At 39.9% G+C, this 16,869-nt stretch overlaps 1 protein-coding gene across 9 annotated transcripts in view; it reads left to right on the top strand.

Annotated features, from left to right (window-relative positions):
• ABLIM2 (actin binding LIM protein family member 2) overlaps positions 1-16,869 on the top strand; it is a 149,814-nt gene that overhangs the window by 91,932 nt on the left and 41,013 nt on the right. For 4 of the 9 annotated variants that reach the window (XM_075091946.1, XM_075091943.1, XM_075091941.1 and 1 more), the window contains 5 exons: positions 55-142; positions 3,400-3,458; positions 7,507-7,584; positions 13,129-13,275; positions 16,585-16,617. In XM_075091946.1, the coding sequence (XP_074948047.1) occupies positions 55-142; positions 3,400-3,458; positions 7,507-7,584; positions 13,129-13,275; positions 16,585-16,617 (405 nt within the window). The remainder of the gene's footprint in view (positions 1-54; positions 143-3,399; positions 3,459-7,506; positions 7,585-13,128; positions 13,276-16,584; positions 16,618-16,869) is intronic. The other 5 variants (XR_012660409.1, XM_075091947.1, XM_075091944.1 and 2 more) reach the window with 2 other exon arrangements.

Here is a 16,869-nt window from a genome sequence, read left to right as displayed (position 1 = left end):
AAGCTGTTAAATTGATTAGTATACTTAATCATCTGTACTTTTTTCCCCAAACAGGCAGGAGAAAAACATTATCACCCAACCTGCGCACGATGTGTCAGGTGCAGTCAGATGTTTGCAGAAGGAGAAGAAATGTATCTTCAAGGTAAAAACAGACAAACAAAACCCCCAAACCAAACGTGTTACGCTTGGCAGCATGGCCCTCTTGCCCATACCTGCTAGCGTGGCTGAGTTCTTTTGCGCATATTCTCCCTTCATACAACCAAAGAAGGTGAAGAACGCAATGTGTAGGCTACAGAAAAGCAAAAACAAACCCTTGTTTCTTCTTACTCACTATTACTTCTCGCTTGGTTCAAATCCAATAGTAAGTGTGAATCGCAGAAAGGGTGCGTGGTAGCAGTTATTTCCTGCAGATGGAAGTACTTGACAGTGAAATTATAAAATTTTCCATTTACTAAAAAATGTGAATTTTTTTGCAGTGATCAATGGTCCAGAGGAAATTTAACACACATATGGGACAGCAGGTTGTCTAAAGCAGTCCTAAGTCCAGTTCTGTACCCATTGCCCATTTGGGTACAAGGAGGAAGTCTGAAAGGCCTTACCTGAATTTCCCTCAGTCAGACCTCACTGCCCTCAGAGGGTGGAGAAGACACCATGGTGCTGAAGCCCTTATCAGACAATATGCTTGTACTTTATGTGGCCATAAGCTTGCATCGCTTAGGATAAAGCTATGCAGGGAGAAATACAGTCTTTCTAGTCAGGGAATTTCAGTGGTAGTAGAGGACAACTAGCATAATAATTTATTCAACGGAGAAAAAAGGTTATTTACCATAGGTATGAGCTAAAATCCATATTTCATATGTAGCAACTTTTAGCTGTACTAAACTGATCAAAGAAAAACAGTGTCTGCACAGTTAAAGACAGGGTCAGACACCAGAGAAAATGAAGGCTTTTGCCTATGCCTTTGACTGGCAGTATCTTTTCAAAGGAAAACAGAAAAGAGAAGCTCAGTAGGATGTGGGAACTGCAAGGCTGGTATATTATCCTAAAATCACATGCTTGCCCAGATTTGTAATACAATTTTGCAATTGTCCACAGTTTTCTAGAAGCATACTTTGAAACGATTCATTAAGCTGGAAAAGTTAAACTTTATTTGAAATGCAGCAGTGGTCTCAGTAAGATCTAATTATAACTTAGTATGTTATTTTAAAAGACAATTTTATTGTCACTTTGGTTTGCAACAAGAACTAGCTCATTAAAGGACATAATGATCCTTGTCTGTGCTCATGGGTTCTCCCTTGCGAGCCAGAAAATGCTGTGGTTCTCCCAGTTGCAAAGTAGCTTAGTAGTACTAGAGCCCCCTGAGAAATGAATGCTTTAAAAAAAGATATCAAACTGCGAATTTTTGTCTAGATTTAAAACCCTCTGAAACTGGGTTGCAAGTGAATCTTCTTTTTAAGTTCAGTTTGTTAGAAGGGTGGATATTTGTTAGTTTTTTTGCTGATTTTTAGTTCAAATAATTGTGAAGTATGCTCAGGTCCTGCTAATTTGGACCCATCTTACTCACTTTATTTTCTGATGCACGGAATGTTCGTACCAGCTTAAAATCATATGCTTTTTGTCTTCACATGAAGAGCAGTTTCCATTAGAAGCTGGTGTTAACTTCATGAAAGACCTGTGATTAGGTATTTGGACTGCCTGACCTGATGTGTTAGATAACAAAAAATGTCAGAGCCCAGGGTTTTGTAACATGTTCTTCATCCTCTTAATAAAATACTGTAAAGTTCCTTCAGGTGTTGCATGTTCCTTAGCAGAAATTGAGTCGTCAGTGGTCATCCAGCAGATGACTTTTGGGTGAAAGGACTCTTTTTCTTCTGTGTGAAAAAGTTTCCCAGCCAGTTTTGCTTGACCACAGATAGGAGTAATTATAAAAAGTTGATATAAATTATTCTTAAAACCATCGTGAAGATTTACATCAACTTATGAGGCAGCTGGGAGAAACACTTCCAGTGGGCAAGCTCAGACCCGCTCATAACTGGAAGATAAATTAGCATTGAATTTAAAGGTGCTATGAAGATGTTTCTTAGTGGTTCAGTCCCCAAAAACTTCAGTAACTTAGTAAACATCATTTATCCAGTCTGTACTTATAGATAGTCTTTTACTGCTGGAATCTGTGTTCATCTGGGTTATTTTTGTGAAATAAATTCCAATGATCTCCATCTGTGTTCTGGGAAGTAGAATTTCTGTTTCTATCTTGTTTCCAAAATCCACTGGTCAGAAAACTATCAAACTGCTGTGAAAACAAAGCATTTCCAATAAATCTTGGTGCTCTCCACCCAGTATAAACATTAAATATTTATAACACAAAAGTTCTCAACTTCCCATTTAGTCAGGCAGAAGGTGCAGTGCACTCACGTTATTTAACTGTGCGGAGCTTTAGCTTGGGGCTTGTGTGAGCTCAGACTGGCATAAATGTAAAGGTTACTTTTTACTGTTAAAATCTACAAATAGTTCTTTTATTTTATATAAAGTACACAGGTTCCACTTCCTTTGAACACTGAATATTGATCATTGTGTTAAACTTTTGGTGGGTTTTTTTTTTTTGTTTCTTTGTGACTGACACAAAACTATTAAGTTTCTTTTTACACTTATGGTTACTTCTATCTCTCGAGTTCATAGTCATCTCTTCAATACTTACCTACAGTAGAGAATTGGTTCGTTCTGTATTTCCTGCTTCCTCTAGCATGGATATTCCCCTGAATTTATACAGTTCTTTAGTATTTGACTTCTGAGAGACAAACATGTAGGAAGTGCAACATCAGTACAGTGAATACCTCAAAGACAGGCTGGATTTTCAGCTAGTGTTAAGGCCACAATGCTATTCCATCCCATCACAGTGTGCTACTTAGTATGACCTTAGACAGGCTATTACAAGAATATGTATATAAGGAAAACAAATTGACAGTGTGAGTGGGACAGGTTGCCCAGTGGTGCTGTAGGATCTCCACACTTGGAGATACGCAGAACCCAACTGGGCACAGCAGTGAGCTGCCTGCTGTAATGGGACCTGCTCTGAGCAGGAGGTTGGGCTGGAGGAGCTCTGGAGATCGCATATCGCACTTCTCAGGACTCAGGTTTTGATGTTGATATCGCATTTTGAAGTCCACGTAGCTTTCTGAAGTGTGCCTAATCTTTAATAGGTATGTGATCAGGCTCACTGATATTGAGAAGTTGTCAGTCTTAGCTTTGAAAGTGTCCATGAAATAGTGACTGCGGTGAAATCAGCGAGTGTGCGGTGTCTTATAAAACCTTAAAGGGAGGTTTAATAAGGTTCTTATTTTAAACCTTTTAAGGTTCTTATTGGGAAACTGAATTAAGCAGAATTTTAAATTTACTTTCCAGGTACATCCATTTGGCATCCCGTTTGTAGACAGGCTGCAAAGGCTGAAGAAAAAAACAAGGTAAAAATACCTTATTTTTACCCAGTATTATTCCATTGTCGTGTTATTCTCTATTTCTTTTTTTTTTTTGCAGTGGATATGGAGACAAGGATGTGGAATTTTTTCACTACTGTATAAATTTTAAATGACAGAACTCTAGTAGGTCAATTTAATGTAATAATGTACTATAAATATTCTGCTTTTACTTAGTGATTAAAGCTACAACTTCAGGAGAATGCTGACCTAAGAGTTATATGTATAAGCTGAATAAGGAAAAATGTGAAAATATAAATAAGAAAAAAGTTAACTTTTAACTTCTGTCTGGTTATGATGTGAACATTGCATGATCTCTTCTCTTTTTATGTGGCTCTGCACTTAAAAGATCAGAGGACTTTCACTTTATTTGTTTTTGCAAAAAAATCTCTCCTTGGAATTTCTCTTTTATTATTTGTCTGTAAAATGTTGGCAAGCCAGCCCCAACTTAATTTAATCTCTGGATTTAAGTACCTCCTTAAGTTGGTTGATTTGTGCATCTGTCTGTGTGCAAGGGGAAAAGGGGGGACTTCTGGCAACTTTAATAATTACAAGGTTAGCAGATGAATAAGCTGCCCCTAGGAAATGAAGAATTAATCTGTAGCTGGGGAAATGATCTCTCTGAAGTGGTGGGACTGAGATGCAACTATCTCTTTTAATGCGAGGCCAAGTATGGGGTTTTTCAGTTCCGCTGCTCTCTGATGCTCTGAGTGGTATCGTTGTATCCTTGTACCCTGATATCCTTGTTCATAAAAGCTCTGCTTTGATTCATCAAGGCTTGGATGCAAGGCACATGGGACAAGTCAGAACAGCAGCTATAAAAAGAGTGTTTACAAAAGATTGTTTACAGATCTGGTGTGTTAGCAAGTGCAACTTTGACTAAATTACAGTTTTGAAATAAATTTGGTTTGGGCTTTACCCTGAAGAATCTTGGCTGTATTTTTTGTACCCGTGTGTTTGGGAAGCAGTTGCTCTGGTATTCTTCATGGCGAGCTCTGAATATCAGATAAGTAGCATTTTAGTATAAAATGTATTGTTTAATACATGTGTATTTAAAATTGTCAAAGTACTTTAATAAGTGCTGCTGATTTAGCCTAATACTATTAAGCAGTATTTCAGGCTTCCTAAGGATTTTATTCTGGCTGAGTAACTGCAATTGCAAAGCTAAAACCCCATGTAGTTTATTGAAAATGTAGCAGGGTTTGGGGTTTTTTTTCCTTCCTTCAAAGAAAGACAACAGACTGGGTTGTACTGGGTTCCTACTTGACTGCGTTTTACTCTCAAAGAAACTGCACTTGTAAGATATTGTGTAGAGGCTGACTCATAACACATCTCTCCTGAGGGCACACTCTGGGAGTCTGCCCCTTCCCCAGCAGAGAAGAGGCACCTGTATCTGAAAGTCAGTGGGAGTTTTGTCTGAGTAGGGCAAAAAACCAGAGTGGACCTCAAAGAATTTTTTGAAGTCTAGACATTTTTCCTTTTCTTTAGGTTCCTCTTTTTTTCATATTTACACTCAGTATTGAAAAAATGAACCAAGAAGAATGGATGCCATTTCAAAGAGGGCAGTAATGGGTTTTTCAACATAACTTATAAAGCTGGGAGTGGGGTATACCGGTTGAGAAATTTTCTGGTCAACCTTTGCAGTTGTTGTTTTTAAAAGTTATTTTTCTATATATTTATTTAGATATATGCAGAGCATGTAATTAAAGTGGGTGGCAAAGGCAGAGGGAGTAAGTGGCAGCACACTCCAAAACTTCGGGAGATGGAGTGGAAGGGAAAAAAGTTGTGAGAGTGACAGCAAAAGAAGAAAAATTATGAGAGAGTGAGATTGTAAGCAGAAAGGATGAAGCTGGAAAAGACAGAAGAGATCAAAGTAGCAAGAGAAAAAAATAAGAATTATCAAAACGCATAAAGGAAAAATAAGTAGGTGGAGGGGGAACAAAAAGGCATAGTATGGAGAAAAGAACTGAAAAGAAGCTGGAGTCAACTGAGATGTGAGTTTTTATTGCAAAAGCTAGGAGATTATGTGCAGCAGGCATGGACAGGGGATGCTAGAAGGGGTAATGGATTGCACAGAGAATAAAGAGCATATGTGAGATGTGGAATGAGCAGGTTTTAATCACCAGGAGGAGAAATAGGAAAATTCATGGGAGTAACTCTATAGCATAAAGAAGCACAGAAGCAATGTGCAGAAGGACCTTAGAAAGATGAGACTCTACACTCTGATTGCAAAATTTAGACATTTTAATGAATTGTTGTTCTTATTAAAAACAAGATGGCACCTTTAAGTTGAGGGAAGCCCACAAAAAAACTCCAGGAGTTTATTAAGAGTTATTAAATATGTTCAGCCAGGTATGTTATGCATTTTCAGGTCATGCTACGCTGTGTAATCTTAAAACACACTCCACTGATGCACATGACACAGAAAGAAGCTCTGAAGCTTTACCTAGAGAATCCTGAGGTTAACCCAAAACTGTAATTTTACTTTAATGGGGTTTAAAACATTGAAATAGTGCAGTTTTCTTTAGGTTTTTTTTTTCTCTGCTGCACTGGACTTCCTGTAGGGACATTCTGAAACAGAATTACGGTTTGCACATGACATCAGTGCATTGATGATACATTCAGGTCATTTACATAAGTTCTGGAAAATTGCAATGTGTTTTAAGAGCAATTCAATTCCACTGTCCATGTTGAATGATCATCTCAATGGCAGCTACATGTATTTCTCAGAGAACACTCTATTTCCATGCTGGTGTTTGGCTTGTCCCCTCAGACCTTCTGAGCTTGTCCAGAGCCTCAGAGTGAGACAACTAAAAATGAGAGGGAGAAAATTCCAAAATCCCAGTCAGACATGCCAAACCAATTCAGCTGAGTCTTCTTTATACGGATAAGTATCTCCACATACCGTCTCAGAGAAATCCATAGCACTATTTGGGCTAAAGAATGTCAGTGGAAGGATAGTTGTGATCATTGAGTTTGTTTGCTCTGCTAACACAGTACAGTACAGAGATATTCACATATTGCTTCTAAAAGGTAGCAAATACTACAAGTAAAGACTGGAGAAGTAGGAAAAGTGCTACCTTGACCTCACAGCTTAATAATGCTAACACCCTTTTAAGGGTTTGAAGGTGTTAAGGTGAGAAGTGTCAGTCTTTGGTGAGACAGTAAATGATGGGCACTCTGAGCACATGGAAAAATATGCACTTTTTGCAGTCAAGGTCAGGTTTTTTCTATAGATGGGAAAGAACATTTTATGATGAATACCTGGATAAAAGAGGGTATAAAACCATTAATTTCATAATAAGATTTGTTTAAACTTCAATTACAAAAGTGAGGTCTGTTCGCTCATGTTTAATATCGTGTCTCACAAACCTTCATTATTTAAAAGTAATTACATTTTTTCATCATAGAGGAACCTACCAAAAAAAAAACAAATAAAGGTCCATCACTTGAATGCCAGAATGATTGAAAACAGAGCAAATCCAGCTGAGTATTAAAATTTATCTGGTAGTCTTACAACCAGAGAGGGGAAAGCTAACCCATTGGGTGTCTGATTCAGGATGCTGTGCAGGATATCATGCTCTTTGCTATGAGGGAATGGCACGGTAGCGTGACGTGTTCCAGAAGCAATGTAGATTGGTTTGATGGTATAACATCACAATAAAAATCCTGCTACCGTATCATCTTGTGACCCCAAACTCAGAGCTGCTGTAACTTGACTTGTCCCTGATAGTACCCAAAGGCTGTCCTGGCATCCCAGAAGTGCTCCAGGTCATTTCTTTCTGAAGGGAGGGAAGAAGAAAGTCATACGTAAATAATCTTTACATTTTCAAAAGGTCACTTTGATTGGCTGCAGGTGTTCTTTTATCTTGAAGTCTTTGGTATGCCTGTATATTTTGAGCTTGCTCTTATATGCCATTTTTGAGTGGTAAAGGTTAAATTAAATGAAATATCTTGCATGCTCTTTTTGAAGTAACAGTTACATTTTTGTCTTCCTCTCCTGTATTTCTTATCTGTTTCACTTCTCCTGCCGTAGGAAACAAGGACTTCCTCTGAGAGTATTATTTCTGTACCTGCTTCAAGTACATCAGGTTCCCCAAGCCGTGTGATCTATGTGAGTATTTCATGAGGAAATTTGTTCTGGGAGATGGGGAAAACCCCATGCTTTCTCCTACAGTTTAGCACGTCGTGTGGAAACCTAGTGTCTCCAAACCACTGCAGTTGGTGATTCCTCTAAAATGGAATTTACTCTCTCGTGTTTAAAATGTTTGAATACTGCATTTACCATAACAGATTTCTGGCAGTTTCCTGGTATTTTTTGTGGTGTATTTTTAGCACTTACATTACCCCTAGAGCTGGCTTATACCACAGCATGCAAAATACCACAGTGCTTTCTAAAAAGAAAAGTTTAAGTAAACAGTACAGCCCGTAGGTAGATTACAAGCTTAGATTCGAACACAGCTTGTCTAAATTGAGCTATTGAGCCTGCATCTGATTCCTTATGAAAACACTCTTGCTTGTGATTGCAGGACTCGGGCCTTGATGAATGCCAGTCCCTAACCTCAGAGGACCTTTGATGTGTTTATGGTTTAAGAAGTGCTAGCTCTGGAAAGCTCATAGAGAGATTTTAAAATAACAAGTATGATAAAATCTTATGCTTAGTGGTTTCTCAATACCAGGTGTACCTTGCTTGTCTTAATTGCTGTAGCTGTTGTTCATGTCGAAGTTCTCAAGGCTACCACCGATAGGTAAAAAATACCCATGAGTGTGGCGTGTTTCATACAAACATGTCTTGGAGAGCTTCAGTATTCCCAGGTCTATGTTTTGTCCTGTCCAAGTATCCCTCAGGAAGGCAAGTAATTCTCATCGGATAGGACCATATCCAGAGGAAATTGCTGGAGATGTGATTGCCTGCCAGAAAGGCTACTATACGAAGATTAAGGGCTTTTATCTACTACGCTGAGACAAGCAAAATAGTGCCTTGGAGCCAAACGGGTCTTCTTTCTTCAAGTAAAGATTATTTTGAGCTCAATGTACTCTTTAGCTGAGTAAGACCAAGCTAGAAGCTTAGGAGCTGCTCCTTCTCTAAGCGCTCGTTGGTGTTTGAGCTCTCCTTACAGCAGAGCTCCGTGCTGGTGGGTACCAGTGGTATATTCCCAGTAAAACAATGTTGTTGCCTCAACTCCTATGAAGACAATTCATTGTGCTAGGAGCCTATTATCATGTAAGCACTGTCTTTGGCCAGATGGTCTCTATCTCTCCAGCCATGCGCCACTTCATTGTTTTTATAAGCATGAGCATTCTTCTAAGATTTACATGGTTTTAGTGACATTTATCTAACTGTTGGGTGGTACTGTTTTTCTTAATGTTTGTGATTACAGCTTTAAATATGCTTCACTGTTAAAAGTCAAGAACAAACCTCCATTTTCTTTCTGTTTTTTCAAAGGATATCATTAAATCAGCACATAACTCTAACGGTTGTTGCTATAATATATTTTAGAGGCAGCTGGAACTATGAAAGAATAAAGTTCTGTAGCAAATATGAGTCAATTGGGAAAAAAGATTCCCCAGAGGCATGCAAGTTCATTCTATATCTGTCTGATCTCTTAATATCTCCTCTCATTTCTGCTTAATTGTCAGAAAGCTGTGAGATTGATTAAATCCTATTTTGGCTTTCATGAACAGGAAAGTAAAAAGAATTAAAAACATCTTATTGGACTTCTATATTATCAAAATGATTCTTTGACTATCTTTTGCATCTGTTTTCTATTATAGGAGTGTTATGACATACAGACATGCTCAAGATTTGTCTTGGGTACTTTCATGAATGGTTTTACTAAACCTAAATTCATTCTGCCACTGAAAGGAAGGTCCCACCCACATGTAGCCCTCCTTCTTCAGCCATGTCTTCCCATCTCCACTCTGGTGCTAGTACTAGAACGTACAAAGAGGTATGATCAGTCAGATTTGAGACCAGATTCTAAAAAATAGCCTAGGAAGAAACTCCAGCCAACCAAAGAGGCAAAAAAAGACCCAGCCATCTACATGTCTCTGATGCTAATGCAGAAGGCAGAACAAAGTGGGAAGGTACACACAGGACAGTCACTTTCAGCAGTAGCATGGATTCAGATCATTAAAACCAATAGTAAAACTGTACCTTAACAACTGGTGAGCTCTGCAACGTGTTGTGTTGGACCAAAGAGAATTTAGACAAAATGGTTAAAGCTTAGGAACCGTGACTTTGTAGTGCTCATACTTTCAAAGGTATCCAGTCAGAGCAACTCTATCGTTCTGAACAATGCACCATCTCAGGGGAGATGTGTTTCTGGGTCATGGCTGAGTGGTCAGCTAGGGAAAGATGAATAAAGTGTGTTTTGACTAAACATGAATGTGGTTCATATAGATCAGATTCACAGAATGGTAGGGGTTGGAAGGGACCTCTGGAGTTCATCTCGTCCTACCCCCCTGCTTGAGCAGGCACACCCAGAGCAGGGGGAACAGGAACGCGTCCAGGCGGGGTTTGAATGTCTCCAGGGAAGGGACTCCACAACCTCCCCGGGCAGCCTGTGCCACTGCTCTGGTACCCTCACAGGAAAGGAGTTTTTTCCCATATTGAGGTGGAACTTCCTGTGTTCCAACTTATGCCCATTGCCCCTTGGCCTGTCATTGGGCATCACTGAAAAGAGTCCAGTCCCATCATCCTGACACCCACCCTTCAGATATTGATAGGTTTTGATGAAATCCCCCCTCTGTCCTCTCCAGGCTAAACAAACCCATCTCTCAGCCTTTCCTCATAAGAAAGATGCTCCAGGCCCCTGATCACCTTGGTAGCTCTCTGCTGGACTTGCTCAAGGAGTTCCATGTCCTCCTTAAACTGGGTAGCCCAGAACTGGCCACAGTACTCCAGATGTGGCCTCACTAGGGCAGAGTAGAAGGGGAGGATAACCTCTCTCGACCTGCTGGCCACACTCCTTTTAATGCACCCCAGGATACCGTTGGCCTTCTTGGCTACAAGGGCACGGTGCTGGCTCAGGGTCACCTCGCTGCCCACCAGCACTCCCAGGTCCTTCTTAGCAGAGCCGCTTTCCAGTAGTTCAGCCCCCAGCCTGTACTGGTGCAGGGGTTTGTTCCTCCCCAGGTGCAGGGCCTTGCACTTGCTCTTGTTGAATTTCATGAGGTTCCCCTGGGCCCAGCTCTCCAGCCTGTCCAGGTCTCGCTGAATGGCAGCACGGCCTTCTGGTGTATCAGCCACTCCTCCCAGCTTGGTATCATAACCATCATATAGATGGTTTACTAAAGCCATAACATTTTTTCTTAATCTGTTGATATCAGACTTTGGTGACTTTTTGCACTGAGAGAGGGCACAGGCCAATGCCCTTTGGAGCTAATGGGCATCTTTCATTAACTTCAGCGATGGCTTCGTTATACCCAGACTGAAATTCACCCCAGTGCAGATGTCCCCTCAAAGTCCCTAAATTCCACTTAAAAATCAGTTAATTTCTGAATCATGCAATTAAATAGGGCTTAAATAAAAGTCCTTCTTTATACTCAGCTAAATTTTATGAAGAGGGAATCAGGAGCTCCCTGCAAAGATATATCTATCTGGAAGGTTTAGGTTAGGCTACATAGCTGTGTTGTACATTCTCATACTAGGAATATAAATCACATTATATTTTTATACAGGGTCATGTTTGCAATTATACAATTGTGAAATTGTGTATTTCAAATGAAATAAGTACTCTAAACTTAGAGCATGGTTTTAAAAAATCCAAAATACCAGATTATTGAAGAAATGGCTTAAAGCCTCTTAGCTGTAATTTGAGCCTTCCCTAGCATATTTGAATTCCGCTCACGTATTTGAAAGTAGGTGAAACAAATAAAATAAAACACAATGTTTGTAGAATTGAGTGTTTAGAAAGCAACTGTGTCTCTAAGGTGTTTTTTCATCCAAATTTGCCTACATTTTGATATTTAAACTGAAACAAATTACCTAACTAGGCACGTTTTACTCCTGACAGTTCTGAAGTTAGTGGGAGGATCTCGAGCTGCACTTCTACATGGAGAGATATGGGCTAAAATTACAGTGGTTCACATTTAAATATTTCCAATTCTGAACTTCTTTGGGTTCACTAGAATAATCTCCACAACCCTGGATACCTTAAAAAATAAATTACCACAGCCTCCTTGGCCTTCCTTGTAGGTACAATGCTGCCCAAAGTGTTCCTGGAACAGGCCTGACGGACAGACTCCTCCATATCTTTGCATGACCTGTCGCTGCATCAGAGCTTGCCACTGGATTCTCAGTAGGGAGAGATTTATTTTCATGAAGAGGCTATTTCATTGCTCTTTAGCTTCTTAAAGTAGCTGCAAGGAAGGTGAGATCTGTAGATCACTAAAGAATCACATATTTGATTAAAACACATTTTTTTCATTAGTTCTGAGGATGAGAACAGGTGATGGTTATGGCAGATTTGTTCCACTTTCTTAGTTACGAGAAACCTTCATCCTTTTCATGTTGCTTATGTTTGCACAAATTCATACATTGTTTTAGAAAAAGGGATTAATGAAAGTTTTCACACTAGATTTTTCCTCTATAACCTAAGGGAAAACTTCCCTGGAAAATCTATTGAACTTTTCTTAGCTCCTACTAAGAAAAAAGACAATCACTACACACATAAATCCTGGATGCTTTTATATTTTTGCATGTGGAAAACATTATTACAATTTTACAGCTGATCATACTGAGATTTTCAGAGAATAGTGAGATTCACGCATCATTTTGTGCCAACAAAGAGCTTATCTTTCTGCAAAGCCTGAACGGGGAATGAGATGATTATGCTGCCCGTTTCTCCACTCTCAGTGTGGCCAACTTGTATCTACAAAAAAGTATGTGTTAGATACAGTTTTGGTGCAAGTTACCATTATCCTAAGGACAATCTGTTCAAATGTGGCATTTTGATAATTACACTTTTGGAATACGCATAGTAAGAGGAGAATGGGGAGTGACACAGCCCTTTCCCTCTGTTGGCTCTCCAAGTCTCATGAAAGGATTTGAACTTTATTCAAGTGGCATCTGTGATCTTCCAACTAATCCACCATGATGCAAATCTATCATCTGCTGGTTTGTGACCCATAATTAAAGGCTACTTAGACATAGTCAGGAAAGGAGGTAAAACTGTGGGACACAGTTAAATGGAAAAAATTGAAGACCTGACTAATGTTTTTCAGCATCTGGAGAGTACAGATTGGAAATACCTATTTGGTTATTCCCTAATGCTTATGGTAGGGGAACCCTGCACACCGAAACCACTTTAAAATGAAGAACATTTTCACTGAAAAAGACTGCAATATCTGTCCCACATGTCTCTCTGAGCTAGCGGTAAGTGGGATATAACCAAGGGAATGGGAATATTGCTGTGCTACTCCTATTAGCCAAATGTGAGTGACAAAGAAAAGTAGAAAGTACCAGTATATAAAAAGAAAACAGTGGTAATATTTAGCATTGAATAGTAAATATGAGATTTAAATGCACATGAACAGAAAAAGTGGTTTATTACTATGATGATGACTTTTCTACCTACATGAATCTGTCCTTCTCTAATTGGATCCTGATCATGTTCTTCCTTATTCTCACTGCTTTCTTCCCTCCTTTTCTCAGGCAAAGCTTGGAGATGAAATTCTTGACTACAAGGATTTGGCTGCTCTTCCTAAAAATAAAGCCATCTATAACATTGACCGCCCTGATATGATCTCCTATTCTCCATATATCAGTTACTCCTCAGATGACAGGCATAGTTACGGGGAGGTACTGAAACATGGGTATTTTTTTTACTATGAATTTGAGATTTTATGTGCATCTTTAAACATGCTGCTGAACATTCCTAAACATGCATAATTTTTAAAAAGAAAGTTTAAAACTTCAGTTAAATGATTCATGTCATCCATTCATTCACAAGGCATTTTAGCCTTCCAAAAACAAGTGAGATGTTCATTTCACATTTTAGTTTGTGGAAATTAAAGGATTGCGTTCTATGATTGTTTTTTAAACAGATGACAAGTAATTACAATATGATTTTCTGTGAGAGGAGTTCTACATGCATGTGGTAGGAAACAGGAGCCATTGCTAATTATAACGCAAAAATCAGAAGCAAAGCCAAATGTCTTCCATGATTTTTTTATTTTTTTAAAGTGTACCATGTTATTTTGGTAACCCAACAATGGTATCACTTTCCTATGTAGAAATTTCTTTCAGTTGTCCCTTACTAAAGTTCATCCTCATGTCATGCATGTATTTCAACCTATTCATATGCAAAGCTAGTATTACACAGTTTGTGCTAATGAAATCTAATTTAACATAATCTTACTATTTTGTATATAACTCCTGTCATGCAAGTTAGCTTTTCTTCCCTAACGATATCTACCTTTTCTTTGAATTTCTGATTTCTCTTGTAATTTCAGATAATGTTTTACAAATCAAACTCTCATATATACTAGGTGTATTATCAAGATATGTATGGTCTAGAATGGAAGTCTGCGTTGTTCTCTATAGGTGTAAGTGAATTTGTAGAAATTAATACTATAAATAGCAGCCATACTGTTTAGAATAGCCCCAGTCCTGCTATCACTTACACCTTTTACACTTAATTTACTACTGAAGTCGCAGTACTACTCTCAGGTAAAGTGCAACACATACGTTAGATCTTGCAGGCTCTCTTCCAAACCCTCTCTGCACACTGCTGAACCACAGTAGCTCCATTATTATGCATGCTAAAAAAATTAAGATTGTATCTGGTAAAGGGTTTAAATGGTGTTAAGGTTTCTGAATTCACAAAGCTGAAAGCTGCTTGCTAGCCCTGAACTTACGGAGTACAAAGATTTCCTTTTTGTGTCAAAATTTGTGGGTGCTGATAATATTTGTGGCCCTCCTCAGCTGCCCATTTACATCTAGACTTGGCCGAGGTGCCGTTTAGGCTTGGCAGAGGTGCATAGACTGAACCTGCCACCCAGCTCCTGGAAAGACTCACTCATTGCACTCACTCCCAGGTGACAGTTATAAAACCATTGTACCCAGCATAAGTCTGTGCTGCTGCTGCAGGGAGTTTCCCCCTACCTGCCCTCAGAATGTCCTTGGGCACTTGCTTCTCCGCTCCTTGACAGAGCAAGCACCTGGAGGCAGGGCTTAGGTTTCTTCTGAACCCCTGGAGTGATCTGACTGCATGCCAGCACTCAAAGGCTGGAGATCCCGCCGGCAGGACAACTGCCTGCTGGTGCAGTGAATCTGCCTGCCTTTGCTGGGACCCAGCGGCTGTGAACTGTGGGAACCTCAGCATCGCATTTGCAGGAATGGGATAAAGGTAGTTCCAGTTGAGCTCTAGAAATACCCAATGAACCAAAGATATAAAATCATAGCAAAGAGAATATTACTGCTGTCCCATGCTTTAGTGGGTAGCTTCGTGATGAGATCATGACAGGAGGGGTTTCTTGGGATAACTAGAATCATTGTCCTTTTCAGTAAACATATAACTTAACAGAGGATAAAAGGGACCACATCATGAATGAGGGCCTTTTGCCTTGGGCCTGCTGGAGACACCTACAGTGTTTGCACCACCAGCTTAATGCTGTCTCAGGTAGGTCTGTGCTGATGTAGGCATTTGTGTCAGCAAGACCTCAGTAATATCTTGAAAAAGTGGGGTCCAGTCATCTGTTTCTAGGTGCCTAAACCAGGAGGGGATTTGGGCTGTGCTGGCAATCCAACACGCACATTTTCATGATGCTCCAGATATTTACATCCTTGATGTTGCCAGGGGAAAAAAATATCATAGCATCATAGAATATCTCAAATTGGAAGAGGCATATATTGATCATCAAGTCCAACTCCCTTCTCCTTGCAGAACTACCTAAAACTAGACCACATGACTAAGATTGTCATCCAGACGCTTCTTGAACTCTGACAGGCTTGCTGCTGTGACCACTTCCCTGGGGAGCTTGTTCCACTGACCAACTACCCTCTCAGTGAAGAACCTTTTCTTAATGTCCAGTCTGAACTTCCCCGACACAGTTTCACTCCATTTCGTCATGCCCTACCACTGGTCACCAGAAAGAGGAGATCAGCACCTCTCCCTCTGCTGCCCCCCTTGAGGAAGTTGTAGACTGCAATGAGGTCCCCTCTCAGCCTTCTCTTCTCCAAGCTGAACAAACTAAGTGACCTCAGCTGCTCCTCATATGTCTTGCCCTTGAGACCTTTCACTATCTTGGTCACCCTCCCCTGGACACACTCTAATAGTTTGATATCCTTATATTGAGGTGCCCAAAACTGCGCAGAGGACTCAAGGTGGGGCCCCACCAGTGCAGTGTAGAGTGATGCGATCACCTCCCTTGACCGGCTAGCTATGCTGTGCTTGATGCACCCCATGACACGGTTGGCCCTTTTGGCTGCCTGGATGCACTGTTGACTCCCCTTCAACTTGCCATCAACCCAAACCCCCAGACTCTTTCTGCAGGGCTGCTCTCCAGCCTCTTGTCCCCCAGCTTGTACGTATGTATATCCTGTCTTCCAAATTTCAGCATCGTGGCTACACCTGCAGCTGCAGTAGTTTCAATAGATTTCTACTTGGCTAACTGAGTTTAGCCTTTAATTTTGAAAGGAAAATGAATGAACAGTAAATCCTCAAATTACATTATGTTTAATTAAAAATTAAATAGTACAGGTATTTTTCCTTCCCTTAAAACAGCCAGCGCTGAGCAACAAAGTTCTAGTCCAGATTTTGGAGCTGCTTCAATGAAGATTTAACTAGGGCACATGTCTAGTTTCATGCAGTTGCTTTAAATTTGAGATCCCCTACTGGAAGGAGTCTCTGTGGTACAGTACTGGCCTCACCAGACTCCAGGATTTTGTAGTAAAGAAATCAACAAAAGCTTTATATGAAATTATTTAGATCTTATTCCTTATTTAGTTCTTGAAAAACAAATAAAAATTGCCCTAACTTAATTGACAGGTGTTTTTTGTAACTGTATCATGTGTTATACATGGATATTGATATTCTAAGAGTAGTTCTCACAAGTAACATCATGCATGAATTTGTATCACTAATTTGTTGTGTGTTGCTGTTTGCAGTCACCTCAGTTGCTCTCTCCAACAACTACTGAGGTAATCCCCGATGCCTTTGTTCTCCTGTTCTGACCCATTTTGCAATGCATAACCTGGTCACATTGATAACCAGCAGTGTCTGAAATGTGGGGTTGGCCTCCTGCCTCTACAGTGCATGGGGTTTTATAACTTACGTTTTTCATACTGTTACTTGTGTTGAATACGTGCTCTGCTTCTGGATTGTCATCTGTATGCATCTATCTCCACTGTCACACATGTTTCTTCTTTCCAAAATAAAGGTTGCCTTGTGGC

Source organism: Phalacrocorax aristotelis, chromosome 4, assembly GCF_949628215.1.
Source record: "Phalacrocorax aristotelis chromosome 4, bGulAri2.1, whole genome shotgun sequence".
Taxonomy (NCBI): Eukaryota; Metazoa; Chordata; class Aves; order Suliformes; family Phalacrocoracidae; genus Phalacrocorax; species Phalacrocorax aristotelis.
The sequence above is the reverse complement of the archived record's forward strand: the minus strand, read 5'-3'. Positions and strand labels throughout refer to the sequence as shown.